This window comes from Phalacrocorax carbo, chromosome 25 (genome assembly GCF_963921805.1).
Source record: "Phalacrocorax carbo chromosome 25, bPhaCar2.1, whole genome shotgun sequence".
Classification (NCBI taxonomy): Eukaryota; Metazoa; Chordata; class Aves; order Suliformes; family Phalacrocoracidae; genus Phalacrocorax; species Phalacrocorax carbo.
In genome coordinates, this window is record NC_087537.1 from 4195992 (window position 1) to 4210172 (window position 14181).

The 14181-nt window shown below is 58.2% G+C and overlaps 2 protein-coding genes across 16 annotated transcripts in view; one reads left to right on the forward strand and one right to left on the reverse strand.

The window, feature by feature from the left end:
• The first annotated feature begins 1533 nt into the window (after nt 1–1533).
• On the forward strand, nt 1534–4811 carry LOC135317163 (transmembrane ascorbate-dependent reductase CYB561). Of its 3 annotated transcripts, XM_064472964.1 has the most exons (6): nt 1534–1701; nt 2376–2583; nt 2806–2904; nt 2976–3079; nt 3163–3320; nt 3997–4811. In XM_064472964.1, exons 2-6 carry the CDS (start codon nt 2382–2384, stop codon nt 4193–4195), a joined length of 762 nt encoding a protein of 253 aa, XP_064329034.1. In that variant the 5' UTR covers nt 1534–1701; nt 2376–2381; the 3' UTR covers nt 4196–4811. The 3 variants fall into 3 exon arrangements, with proteins under 3 accessions (XP_064329034.1, XP_064329035.1, XP_064329036.1); XM_064472965.1 differs by lacking the exon at nt 1534–1701 and having other exon boundaries at nt 2299–2577; XM_064472966.1 differs by lacking the exons at nt 1534–1701; nt 2806–2904 and having other exon boundaries at nt 2299–2583.
• Nucleotides 4812–5565: 754 nt separating this feature from the next.
• TANC2 (tetratricopeptide repeat, ankyrin repeat and coiled-coil containing 2) overlaps nt 5566–14181 on the reverse strand; it is a 288782-nt gene continuing 280166 nt past the window's right edge. For 9 of the 13 annotated variants that reach the window (XM_064473522.1, XM_064473526.1, XM_064473528.1 and 6 more), the window contains one exon: nt 5566–13274. In XM_064473522.1, the coding sequence (XP_064329592.1) occupies nt 11300–13274 (1975 nt within the window). In that variant the 3' untranslated portion in view covers nt 5566–11299. The remainder of the gene's footprint in view (nt 13275–14181) is intronic. The other 4 variants (XM_064473523.1, XM_064473532.1, XM_064473525.1 and 1 more) reach the window with 1 other exon arrangement.

A 14181-nucleotide genomic window follows, 5' to 3' on the forward strand; every position in this document is an offset into this window, starting at 1 on the left:
TAAGCCAGAGCCACGCAAGGCCCTCGTTAGAGTTGCCCAAATAAATACAAATTAAACAGTGACAGAGCCAGTGTGCCCCGTACACGGGACAGGGCCCGGGGGCTCACCCAGCGAGGTTGGGGGGGGTCCTTGGCCTGCTTTGGGACTGGGGTGTCACAGGGCGCGGGCAGGGCCTGGTACAGCTGGGGGGGGGGGGCACAGATGCTGCCAGAACCTTGGGGACCGTCCCCACAACACACAGACCCCCTGTTCCGTGGTGATGTTACCCCCCCCCCCAGGGTTGCAGCCCCCTTTCCCGCTCCCCAGCATGCAATGGCACCCGCCCTCCGCAGCGATGCTGGGGGGGTGCAGCCCCCCCGCCCCGCTTTGCCATCGCTCCGTTGCCTTGCCAACGCGGTGGCCCTGTGCCTCGCTCAGACACTGTCACCGCTGGGCCTGGCACAGGCGGCTCCACCCGGCACCCACAGGTAGGGTTGGGGGGCACGGGGGGGGGGGGCTGCATGGGGGGGGGGGCTGCCTCCAACCCGCCCCCATAACATCACTCAGGCTGCCCCAGCTCTGAGCTGGAGTGAGCCCCCTCCCCTCCATGAGCCTGTGCCCCCACTGAGAGCAGGGACAGCCCCTGAGTCCCCCCTCCCCGAGATTCCGGGGTGTCCCAGCCAGATGCCATGGTGAGGGGCTGCGAGGGGCTGCAAGGTGCTCACACCACCCCCCCCACCCCCTTCCCCAGGCCACATGGGGAGGGTTTAACTGGAGACCAGCCCCTCCCCAAAGGTGGGGAGCACAGTCTTTGCCCTGGGAGAGGGGGCCTGGGGCTGCACATGGGGGCTACTGCGTGTGAAGGGGGGCAGAGACGTGTGGGGGGCGGTTGTCCCCACCGCAGGGCGGCTTTGCGAAGGGGCCTGGCTGTCTCGGGCTCTCCCACCGCTCGGCAGTGGGTGGGAGCAGCTGAGGGGATGGTTTTAGGGCTAATGGGCAACTTGCAGAGCCCGTTTCCAAGAGGCACCTCCCCGTGCCCCGCTCCCGGGGGTGGTGGGGTGGCGGTGTCATTCCCTGTCCCTCCATCCCCAGCGCAGCTGGGGACCAGGTTGGCCCCTCCTGCCAGTGCCAGCTGTTCACATCTGGTGGGATGACGCTGGGGCGGGATGGGGCCACATGGATGCGCAGTTGGGCTCCATGGGCCCCCTGGAGCCAGCAGCCCACGGCAGTGGTGAGGGTTTTGGGGGGGCTGTTGTGATGCAGGGAGGAGCCGGTGCCTCTCGCTGCCCCCCCGCCCCGGCCTGGTCCCGGTGCCAGTCCCGGCAGAGCGCCCCATGGCCCCGGGCAGTGAGGCCGGGTGCGGGCAGGCGGCCTTTGCAGTGCAGCCTAATGGGATAAACCAATTCCCTTAACCCACTTATCCAGCTGATCCAATAAAGGTGGCTGGGAATAAAGTGTGTGTGTGGTCTTAATGCATTGCCCACCCCCCCCGCCATGCCCACCCCCCCCAGTCCTGACAATACCGTGGGTCTGTCTGCGGCAGCTGGCCCGGTGCTCCTCCCCAGAGGCAGCCGCAGCAGGGCTGGGACAGAGGTGGGACATTGGCCCCTGGGGCTGGGACTCGCTGGCCCTGGCTGACGGGGAAGCAGGAGAAGTGGCCGTGCCCGTGGCCATCGGGGAGCATCGGGGGATAACCCAGTACGAAGCAGCACGCGGGCGCAGGTGGGTTGTGGGGGCTGTGGGGCAGCTCTCCGGTGTGGCTGCAGCGCGGCTGGGTGACATGGTGTGGCCGTTCCCCACCCCAGCATGGGGTTTTGTCCAGCCCTGCACCCGCAAGGGCCGTCGCTTTTGTCATGGGGCGGGGGGGGTCCCGAGCAACCTTGCTTGTCCCTGCGCTGCCTTCCTCTAGCGGGGGGGGGGGGGTTTGCTGTGGGGCTCTGGGGGTGCATGAGGTGGGGAGGGGGCAAGGGTGGGACACAGGATGGGGATGGAGGGACAGGGATGGAGTGGGAAGGGTGGGGATGGAGGGACAGGGATGGAGGGACAGGGATGGGGATAGAGGAGTGGGGACGGAGGGATGGCGTGGTTGGAGGGCTGGGGTAGGAGGGCTGGGGCAGGCAGGGGGAATGTGGGCAGAAGTGGGCAGGTGGAAGCAGGAGGGCAAGCGACAGGAGCGCAGGGCCGGGCGTGCCGTGGCGGCCGGGAGCCACCTCCGGGTGTGGGTGACGCAGCGGCCCCGGCAGCACCAGGAAGCGTCCAGCTCCGTGGCAGGTGAGGGCGGAGCGGCGGCGCTGGACGCCGCCCGCAGCGGGACCCCACGCCGGGGCCAGCCGGGACCCCCACTGCCACGCGGGGCCACCCGTGGCTTCGCTTCCCCCTCCTCTCTGTCCCCGCAGGCCAGCATGGACGGGCCTCCGCCACCTGCCAGCCCCGCCGGGCTCTCGGCGTACGTGGCCGTGTCGCAGCTGCTGGGCCTGACGCTGCTGGCCACCACGGGTGCCTGGCTGGGCCGCTACCGGGGCGGCGTGGCCTGGGACAGCCCTCTCCAGTTCAACGTCCACCCGCTCTGCATGGTGCTGGGCATGGTTTTCCTCCAAGGTGACGGTGAGCGGGGCCGTGGGACCAGTGCCCTGTCCCGGCTGCAGCCTTCAGAGCTCCCGGAGCTGCAGCCGGGCAGGGAGCGAAGGGGACAAAATGGTGACAAATGAGACCAGGAAGACGCTGCAGGATCCCCCCCACCCTAATTCTGTGCAGCACCCCTGGAAGATGCAGGGTGCTGGGGAGGTGGGGGACCCCATGGATGCTCATCTGGCCTCTCTCCGGCAGCTCTCCTGGTCTACCGGGTCTTCAGACATGAAGCCAAGCGCTCTACCAAGGCGCTGCACGCGCTGCTCCATGGCCTGGCGTTGGTCATCGCCCTCGTCGGTGGGTGCCGGGGCTGGGAGGGGTGGGTGGGGCTGGGGCTGGCCCCGGTGGTAACGGGCTCCTCTCCGCAGGCATAATCGCCGTCTTCGAGTCCCACCGAACCAAGAGCATCCCCAACATGTACAGCCTGCACAGCTGGTGCGGGATGGCTGCCTTCGTGCTCTACCTCCTGCAGGTGAGGGCTGGGGAGCCCCCAGGCCCCCTGGGGTGGGGAGGAGACACCCTGCAGCACCCCATAACATCACTGTGCCCTTGCAGTGGCTCCTGGGCTGCGGTTTCTTCCTCCTCCCCAGTACCTCCTTCTCGCTGCGCAGCCGGTACAAACCCCAGCACATCTTCTTTGGCATCGCCCTCTTTGCCCTCTCCATCGCTGCCTGCTTGCTGGGCATCACCGAGATGCTCCTCTTCAACATCAGGTGGGTGACTGAGCTGGGGGGTGGTAGCCCCCAGGACCCACTGACCCCCCCCCAGCAAAGGGCTGTTCCAGCTCTGTGGGTCAGAGTCTGGCCCCGGCTCAGGCTATGGCTCTGTGGCTATTAAATCTCCCCCGGGAGGCTTTTAGTTCTGCTGCTGCTGAGTCACTTCCCAGATGATGTTTAACAAGGGCTGGATCCTGCGACAGCTTTCTTTGGGGATGGGGCTAAAATATCCACCGTCGCCTCTCTGCAGCCAGATGTTTTCAGAACACCCCGAGACACTCATGTCCCCGAGGCCTCTCCCCTCGCAGCGATTGCCCATGGCCCCAGCTGCACATCGGGGTCCCCCCAGCCCCAGCACGGTGGGGAACACGGCTACGGGGCACCCCAGGAGCTGCCTGCCTCTGGCCTGGGGAGCACATCTGGCAGGGGAGGCGCTGGGCTCCCTGCAGCCCTGCTATAGGACTGTGCCCTGTTTTCTCTGCTGTCGCCAAGAGTGTCCCTCCCTAAAGTAAGCAGCACCCAGGCAGGCACCTCTTGCCCTGATCTGAGGGAAAGGAACCTTTCCAGGGGTGTGTGCCTGGAGGATAAGGCTGAGGAGTGTGGGGGTCCCAGCCAGAGTAGGGACAGGCCACCCACACCCTGAGGCTTGAGCATCCCCCTCCGCCCCACACAGGGACTCCTACAGCCACTTTGCACCCGAGGGTGTCCTGGCCAACACCCTGGGGGTGCTGCTGGTGGCCTTTGGGCTAGTGGTGGGCTACGTGCTGACACGGGATGACTGGAAGCGCCCGCCGCTGGCCGAGGAGCTGGCCCTCTCCATGGACTTCAAGACCCTGACGGAGCATGAGAGCCCCAGTGGCAGCAGCCAGTAACAGCCCCAGCGCCCTGGTCCCCAGCATGGGCACCTCGTGGTGTCTGCGGGGTGTCCCTGTGTACCCCATCCCTGGTGTCCTGGGGCTCTGCCCAGCTCAGGGTGACGAGGACAGCTGGGCAAGGACATGCTTGTTGGTGTAACGCTGCCCATTGGGTTCAGCCTTGCTTGGCCTTACTCCTCCTCAGCTCTGCCCCATGCATCGCCCGGTGACCCCCCGAGCCTGCCCCAGCCCCGCCGGGACAGCGGTGCCACAGGCAGGGGCAGGGACTGGCGGCAGCACCGGGATGTGAAGGATGGGGGTCCCCAGGCTCTGCCCTGCTCTGGGGACCGGGGAGCGGGAGCCCGTGTTTCCCCATTGCGAGCATCCGATGCCCAAAGCCCGTTTTCGGTGCTGATGGGCAAAGGGGATGTTTGCTATCACCCGAGTTTCCCACTTGCTGGCAGCTCATCGCCCTCCGGCACGGCCGTGCGTGGTGGCTGCTCCCCTCGAAGGGCTCCCGGGGGCTCGGAGCGACCCGGCGTCTGTGCCTGTTGCGTCTTCACGTCTGAAATGTTTTCCCCTCTTGTGTGATGTGCTGTCTGCTCAGTGGATGCTCCCGACCTAATAAATGTTTGCAGCTAACCCTGTCTTCCAGCTCATGGTTTTGGGGTACCCTTGAGCTCTCACACGCCGTGGGCAGCCGGGAGAGGAGCTGCCCGAGGGGCTGGGGAGGGCGGGGTGGTTGTGTGGGATGGATTGTCCCGGCCGGGCCCCGGCGCTGCAGAGCCCAGCGGTGGCTGCGTGCGGGACCCCCCGGGGACACCTCCAGGGCCTCATCTCCTCTCCTGAGAGCATCCCCTCTCCCTTCTGGGTTTCAGCAGAGGCAGCTGTACGGGTGAAGGTGCTGGAAACCTGAAGCTCCCGATCCCAGCGCTGCAAAGCCCAGCCCGGGGGTTTTTGCTCACCACAGCCCCGATGCGCTGTGTCCTGCCAGCGCTGCGCATCCAGCCCGGCCCAGTGGCTGGAGGCAGGGATGCTCGCAGCCCTGAGGGCTGTTCAGCTGTGAAACCGAGCCCTGGGTTCGGGCAGGGATGAAGCCAGCAGACACTGTGGTTCTTGGGAGCGGCAGGGCTCCAGTGTCCACTGTGCCGAGCTGTGCTTTCCACAATTTAATCCAGAAAACACTCTGATGCAGTTCCCTCCCCTATTTCACCCCTTTGCTAACGGCAGCAGCAGCGCTGCCTTCGTCCCTTCCCCATCCCCGGGCAGCAACAGCCAGAGCCGACCCGTGCACCATCCTGACATCCCCGGGTTATTTCCGCGCCGAGAAGCCACAGTGCGTTCCTTCGCCCACCGCAGCGTGGGAAAAACACCAGGCCAGACGCTGTTTCCAAGTGTTAACCATTTATAAATAAGTACATTTTTTCATACATACAGTTTTCATTGTACAGATTACAATCTGTATACATTGGGGGGGGGGAATGCATTCTTTTGAACTTTTCACATCTATCTCACAGCTCACATGTACAGACAAGAAAACTCTGCTCAAGCAAATACAGCAAAGGAAAAAATATGTTTTCTTCTTTCCTTATACATGAGAGGCGAAGGCCTCCGCTGTCGGCAGGGGTAGCTCTTCCCACTGCACAATATCACAACTGTGTGGTGTTCAATATATCAGTAGAGAGAACAGAACATGCAGTGAATAATATACTGTACAGAGAGAAAGTCCTTTACATCAGAATTATAGAAAAGCTAAAGGAAAATTTAAGTGTCTTAAAGATCTTCCCAGCAAGTGTCTCGAAGGATGGCAACCAGGGAACTGTACAAAGCACGAGGTGTGTGTACTGCACGTGCTTGTACCGACCTCGGATCCTCTCGGATGTGAAGACAGAAGGGAGACGAAACGCTGAATGCAACACTATGGGAAAGAAAAGGCTGGACAGGGATGACACCGGCAGTACTGGCAGAGTCCACACGAGTCTCTGGGTTATCGGTGTAGCAACAGAATGGACTTTACGTAGCACACAGTGCTGCTCTCAGTGTCTGGCTTATCAGCGCGCAGCGAGGCAGCCCCACGGTGACGTGACCCAATTCCCTGGGCGCGAGGTTCTCCCGCCCACCCAGCACAGCCCCGACCGCCGGCGGAGACGACCCGCCGCCCCACCGCCGCCCCCGGACAGCGTCACCCAGGAGGGACAAAGTCTTTTGGCAAAGCAGCCCTGCGTTTTCGCGACTCTACGATGCGATCCCGTCGGACGGGACCCGGCTGCTGACTCCCCAGTACCGTGACAGCTAGAAAATGAGCAGGAGGAAAGGATACGGCGGATGGGTTTGGGGTCCGTTGGCTTTCCCGGTGACGGTCACGCTAGCTGTGTTTTCTCTCGGGTAGGTCTGTAACAGTTGCGGTGAGATCCAGCTGTATAGTCAGGAGTTGGACACGAACGCATCTTGCTAAAGAATTGAGCCCTTAGTGGTTTATATTAGAAAAAAGAGTTTGATTGAATGAAAATCCAGCAATTATTCACACAAATCTGAAAAAAACGCAGATTAACTTTCAACCATTGTGCTTTGTGTGCAACACGCACCCCACCAGACTTCGCGTAGAGCGACCAGCACGGGGTGAAGGCATTTATCCGCAGAGGTCCCAGCGGGTACAACAGCTCTTCCCTTAAGCCCTTGGTTAAACACCGTTAATCCTGGTAGAAGAGTTATCTTGAATTCCCAAGACTAAAGCAAAGTACAACCACCAAAGAGCTCGCGACAGCTCACCGCGGACCCCCCTTTGCAAGGAAGGCGGAGGACGAGCAGGCACGCCGGCTTGCTTTTCTCTAGGTAAGGCGGAGCTGGCACTTCGGTTTTAACTAGACTTCTTCTGGGTAACCCTGAATATACAGCAACCTTTGTACGAGGGGACTGAATCGCTCCAAATTTAGCAGCCACCCTGGTTCCGGACCTAATCCAAGTATGGCTTAGGCATTTGTCATACGCACACACCAATGTTCACACTAGCCAAGCAGTTTTCTTTACAGCCAGGTTAGAGGAAAAAAAACCCCAAAGTTCTGTGCTCGGATGGACCCACCTGCGGGCACCGGTGCCGGGCAGCAGACAGACAGACAGACGGGTAAACGCACGCCTTGGTTTGTTGGGAGCCTGCACCCTCCCAGGCGGCGACACAGAGAAGGCTGCTCGGGCTGCGCGGCGCCTTCGCCTTTGGAGAGGGATCCCACGGGATCTCTCTGTGAAGCCCTCCCTTTCCTAAGCACGTCGGGTGCCCGCTAAAGGCTATTTCCAAAGCCCTCCAAGGCCATTCCCAGCCTGGCTGGTGGGGACCCCTGCAAAGCCCCCCCACCAGGCGGGCATCCCCTCCCCTGGGACCAGAGCATCCTCCCAGCCTGGGAGACAATGCAAGAGCCGGTGAATCCCCGCCGAGGGCCGGGGCAGACGCCCACACCTGAAACCGGGAGATTTCAGCGGAGTGGCAGCACACCCAGCCCTCGGAGCGGCTGCGGGCAGACGACGAGAGACACCTGGTGGGAAGGATGGCTAAGCACAGGCGTCGGCTTCAGCATCGCCTACCCAACGCGCCCCAAGAACCAAACCCGGTGGTTTCAATGTCATCAAGAACCAGGTTTACTCGGTGCACCTAAGAATCCTACCTGCTCGCAAGACGGGGGCTCACCAGCAGTGCCGCTGCAGCCGGGGAGGGGGTGGAGGCGCCGGCTGGCAGCAGCGCCCCACATCTCCATTACTCAAGGAGTCATGAAGTACGTAGCAGGGACGAACAACACAACTCCGTGCCTGCACCTCTGTGCACGCTCCCGCAACACGGCCCGGGCTTGTCAGATCTAGAGCTAAGGTGGCGGGGTGAAGGGACGCCAGGGGAGACCCGAGCCTCGTGCCCCACCGAGCCGCGCGTACGGCAGCGCGCTTCACCACAGGACCGCGCACGACAGCACGATACAAAACAACCTCTGCTTTTCGTCCATGCCAAGTGCGAATCGGGGGACTGTGTAAAGAACAGCTTTTCCAGGGAGAGGTGTGCTCCTTACCCACCCGGGGACTACGGCAGCCATCCTGTCTCAGCTGTCCCTAAGAGAATTGCTGGGGAAGCACTTTAAAACCACTGCAAATAATTTTGTATTTAAAAATTACTCAATCTGTTGATGCTTATATACAAGAGTCAGTTCTTGTGCTATAAATGTTATGATTCATTGCTTCGTTTCTTTTCTTTTTTCTTTTTTTTTTAAAAATACACTAAGAGACAAGAGCTGTTTTGCTATTTTCTAATGAAGACACTACTCACGCTTAAATATCCAGTATTTATCATAGTAACAAATTCAAACAGTAAAGTGCACCCATTTACAGAGAGAACAGATGGAAAACCATTAGTGCAAGAATCCTGTGAAAAATGTAACACGTGGTATCGTGAAAAAACCTGCACGCCGCAGTAGTTAAGCCTCCTTTCAGCTTGGCGTTTGTGTTAAAAGTGTGAGCTGTTTTTCCCTTAAAACATCTTCATAAACCCAAAAGTTATACACAGAAGTGCTGTGAGGGGAGGTTTCGGGAGGACAGTGCTGGGAGCACGGGGCAGTGAATAGCAAAGCGAAGCACGGGCAGCTCTCACATTGCTGCTCTTGGACCGTCCCGTTTGCAGCTCAGCGGAGAGAACCGGCTCGCGGCCGCAGCGCCTCTCGCTCGGCCGTATAAAATAGGGACGGGGCTGAATTTGGTTACTTTTTTTTCCTTTCAAAGAAGCAACTAAAGGCAGGAAGCCACTCACTCGATCAGAAAGCTGGAGGATGGGAGGCGTTGAGCAAAGCGACTGGTGCTACTCCAGACCCACAGATACGCATGTCCTAGATACAGGTGCGCTGTATGCGGAGAAGAAATTGGTTACTCCTTACAAAGCAGAACACGCTGCTTCAAAAAAAGAGAGGAAGAAAAAAAATCATCACACCCCCTTTGCAAGGAGAGAAATAGTGCATGGAGCTGAGTGTCCCCGCGGCCGCGGGGAGCCTGCCCTACCGAGGGGTCTCCCAGGCTACCCCCCGCTTTACTGAGCCCTGTAATAAAGCAAAGAGTCAGCACTGGGCTGCACCTCGAGAAAGAAAACACCAACCTCCGTCCAAATCCTGGCTTGGACAAACACCGAATAGCCCAAAAGAGCACAAGGATCTCCAAACCCCATGGAGGAATCCCCCGCCAAACACTCTCAACGTGTCTATGAGACACAAGCCTCCATCGTCCCAAGGTGTGCACGTCCCAGTTTGCTCCGAGCAAATTAGGCAACGAAATAGCAACGAGATGCGCTGATCCACGCACAGGAGAAAAAAAAGCCCCATCAAAGCCAGGGTTTGCTAAAGAGTTTCGGGCCAAGTCCTTAGCTGGTGAAAATGGATGTAGCTGCACTGATGTCGCGCTGGGGATATGCTCATTTACACCAGCGGAGGTCGGACCCCATGATTTGGTTCAAGAAGTCTTGCCATCTATTCGCATAGCCCTTTGGAAACACCGAAAGGTATCGCTCCTCCTGCTCAGCACTGAAATCGCTCTCGAGAGTTGATATGAGTGAGGTTCAGCATGGGCAACAGGCACTATTCTGCTTTAAAACAAGCGACTGGGTCATCGCTCTCCCCCCCGATCACACCGAAAAGGCCGATTACAAACCCACCAGTAACAAATGAAACTGTAAAGAAAGTCCCTCCACCCCCCCAAAAAAAAATATTCAGAGGATAAATGAAAAATCATTGAAAACCCTATAAAAATGGGTTTTGGACCCGTCCCCTGCATTTCACACTGTCTTGATGTGATTTGCATTTGATTTAAAAAAAGAAAAACAACCCAAACCAAAAAAGTCCTGAAATAGCTCGCATAAATAAATTATAAATATCTCTCTTTTAACTACAGGTCCGTAAAGAGCACAACACGGTCTCTGCCATTTGCAGGTACGGAACACGGCCATCGCTTTCCAACACCTTGGGAACAGACCTTAGAGGAGCGCAGCCCCGGCCAGGGCGCCGGCTGCCCGGGCGGGAGCGGGCCGGAGGGGAGGGATGCTGCAGGGCTGCGCTTGCCGAAGGAGCCCTCCCGTCTCGGGAACCGTCGTGCCACATTACGCATCCTCATCGTGAAAAAAACTAAAACCAAACCAAAATCAAAAATTGCAATTTTCCGCCTTGAATACCATTTTCTAAGTCAGATTTTTTTTTTTCCTTGCAAGTGAAAAACCCCACCAAATGAAAGCCCCAACGTTAAACTGTCCTGGTGAAAGCACGGTGCTGCGTGTGAGGTGCGGTCGTCCGCTAATGGTGTGAAGAAGTTGTAACCCCAGTTCACGCGCAAAAGGTTTCCGGCCAATTCCCTTGGCTGATTTAAACGCATACAGAGGGCCAACTTGAATCTCTCAAGGCTTGTAAAACGCCCCAGAGCAAATCAGTGTCGGGACCCCCGCAGGCAGCTTGCAGAGCAGCCAAGCACCGTGCGATCCCCACCCCTTCTGGCCGATGGCATGATTAAATAACGAAGGAATCCAACTCGGATTAAAACGCTATAAACCAGATGAAGCGGGATGGTCATTGTGCATAGCTGCTGGGTGTTAAAACACGTCGTACCCTTGCTTGCTGCAGGTGATTTGCTCTTTGGGGGCGAAGAGCCAAACGGCCTGGCCAGCTCGGGGGGGACCTGTGGATGCAGCCTTGGGAAAGGCTCCTGTGATCCCTGCTCCGCTCCTGCTAGGAATTCCCATCAGAACTGAGTAAGAGCTCAGCGAGACAAAAGAAACCAATGTAAATCGAACGCGATTGACTCTTGAAAAAGAGCTGGTTACCTCCCGCTGCGTAGGGGATATATCTGGACCACCCTGCACCATGTACTAAGATAGCCTCGTGAGGAACTTAGCTGGAATTGGGCAAACGATACTGGCTCGGCTGATGTTGGCTTCACGGTCAGCTGGGGAACGAAAGGGCTGGAGCACGTGCATGGCTGTCTGACCACCACACTAAGTACCGGAGAAACTTGGTCATGTAGCTACCAAAGAGAAATAAAAATAATAATAATATGCATGGAAATCAAGCTTGGAAGTGTGTGCTGAAAACACGAGGGTCTTACTCCAACAAGCGTCTTTTACACATTAGACTCCACAAATGGTCTCTTTGGTTTGATTGGGGATGTCTGCCCTTGCCTGGAGTCCCTGGAGAGCTGCCTGTACAGGTTGTCCTGGTAGGCCTGGGCCACAGGCAGTGTCCTTGCCACCTTGACGTCGGGATACGAGGAGGCTTGGGTGACTCTCTCCAGGAGGTCTCCCCGGGACCCATTGGCCAGCATCCCATGGGGGCTGTAATAGTCTTCCTCTAGCAAATGGCCATTCTGTGCATTGTTGGTTTTGTTATAAAAGGCAATGTTGCTGATTGAAGAAGGCGGGCTAAATGATTCTGGCTGGGGGAGGTTGCCAGGAGATGTAGGACTAATGACAGTGTCCACTGACGACACAGCCCAGGTCCGGTTCTGCTGATGGAGGTGGGGGTACTGCTGAGTCCGAGCGGTTTTATCTATGATTCCCATGAACGGCGTGGTCCGGGAACGGGCTGGCTCGCTGGGGTAACCCCCCTGCGTGGGAGAGACCGGAGAGAGTTCATCGCACGATCTGTCGTAAGCTGGCTTGAGAGGGATCTCCATTTGCTGAATCGACGCAGAAGGGCGGAAATTGGGAGTCAGGTTGGAGGTGGAAGAGATGCTATTGCTGGAAGGAGAGAAACGGAGGCCAACGCTCTGAGAGTGGAGCAGGGGCCTTGGAGTCGGCGGGTGAGGCTTTATTTCGCTGGGATTAACTGTGATGGGCCTTCTTATGAGATGAGACACATCTGGAGAGCCCAGCTGGCTGGCGGGGAGGGAAGAACGTTCCAGGTCGAGCTTCGAGTGACACACCGGATAGTAGGAAGCGGACTGGCTTCGCCCGATCTGAGGCGTCTGGCTGTATCTCATACCTCCCCTGTATGCTGAGGACGGTCTCTGCGGAAGGTCTTCTTTAGCCAGCCCTCCATGCTGACAGATCGCTCCCGCGCTGAGGCTTGCCTGAACGTGCTGCATTGGTCTGCTGTCACCTACAATTCCACCGATGGAGCCCTGGTAGACCAGCCTGCTCTGGCTAACCCCCATTTCCCCTGACGCCGACTGGTACTTGCTGGCCATCGAGTGGGCAACCTGGCTGTAAGCACCGGTTGGGATTACAGTACTCGAATGGACGGCTGAGCTGGGCTGGTTGCTCCTCACGATCTGTGCCTTGGCTGGCTGCAGCCTGAGCCCCTGCTGCGGCACGGCCACGGGGAGCTGGGGCATCTGGAAAGACCTCTGCGTCATCTTGGATAACGGAGACTTTGGTCTACCGGGGAGCTGGCTGACTCCACTAGGCTCCTGCTGATAACGAACCGGGGAACCCGACTGTGACCTATAAACACTCATGCTTTCTGCTGGGGGGCTGGCACGATACTGAGGACCTCTACGAAGAGGAGAAGGTGGTGGGCTTTGATATTCCTTCCCCTGACTTCCGACAGGAGGTGGGCTGAAGCGGTAAGAGGAGCCCTGGTGAGCAGGGGACGTGTGCGGAGGACTGGGTCTGTAATGTGAGTTTTGGTGCGTCGGAGACAGAGCAGGAGATGTGGACTGGTAGCCCTGCCTGGTCGGTGAACCCACGGAGCTACTGGACCTGAAATCAAAGACCTGATGAGAGCCAAGAGGTGAGCCAGAAATATAGGCTGAGTCCCTGTGAGCTGGGGACGGGGGTGGGCTCTGGATGATGGGCAGCCCTTGGTTTGGCCTGGACTCTGTCTGCAAGCCAATGGAAACATTTTCTACATCCTGTTCAAGGTATTCCTCCTCAAAGATATCTTGCACAGAATACAGCTCTTCATGCTGGGCTTCAGGTTCAGGCTCCACAGGGAGCGGTGGCTGCTGCTGCTGCTGCTGCTGCTGCTGCTGCTGCTGCTGCTGCACCTGCCTGCACTCCTCCTCCACCCGCATCAGCAGCCGCTGGATCTCACGGTTGTTGGGACACAGCTTGATGGCCTCGTTCAGGTCCTCCAGGGCTGCTGAAAACTGCCTGCTTGACAAAGGGACAGAAACAAGAACTGAAATTACTCTGGATTTGAATGGAGCCGTTCGCAGAGGCTCCTGAGGGTTAAATGGCTTGTCCGTGTTACCGAGGGAGATGTCTGTGATTGCTACCGCTCACTGTCTCTCTCAAACTCTGCCTTACGTGCCTCCCTCGGATTTATTTTATCCAAACTGAAGGAGAACATTGCCAGCCATTCCGGAGAAGAGGGGAACCCAGTCCCGAGGTGGCAAAACCCAGAGCAGCAGAAACGCCCGTCCTCTGCAGTGTGCGGTAGAGGCACCACCACGAGCTTTGCCCCTGCGTTAGCAAAGGGGAAACCAAAGCATCAATAGCCAAGAGCCAAGCTCACCACTGCTGTAAACAAGTGCAGCTTTGATGGAGTTGCGACTGCTTATGCCAGTGAAAATTTAACTTCTGCCTGATGCCAAGACCACACAGCGTCAGGGCTGGCTCCAGAACTCAGGGACTCCCATGGGTGAGCGCTTTAGGCAAGGCTTGTCGCTCCGATTTTGCAATGGCTTTGGCTAACTTCTTCAGAATGAACAGAGCAACGTTAGGGAGCCCGTGAGCCCCCTGGGAAGCCTCTGCAAGGGAAAGGCCAGGCTGCGAGGAGTAAAAGGGAGGTGGGGGTTTGGGGAAGGGGGTTGTCATTTACAGGGACACTGTTCACTTTTGAGCAAAACGATCTGTTTGAACATGATTGTCATCTTGGGGGATGATCACGGAGGAAAACTCCCCGGCACCTCCCACCACCAGCCTGAGCTTTTGCATAAGCCATTCAAAAGCAGGTGGAGGGAGGAAAAGCCTCCTGTTCCCCAGCCCACACTGACCTCAGGGGTGCTGCTGGGCACAAACTGGGAAATGGAGAAGAAAAGTCAAAGTGGTGACAGTTTCT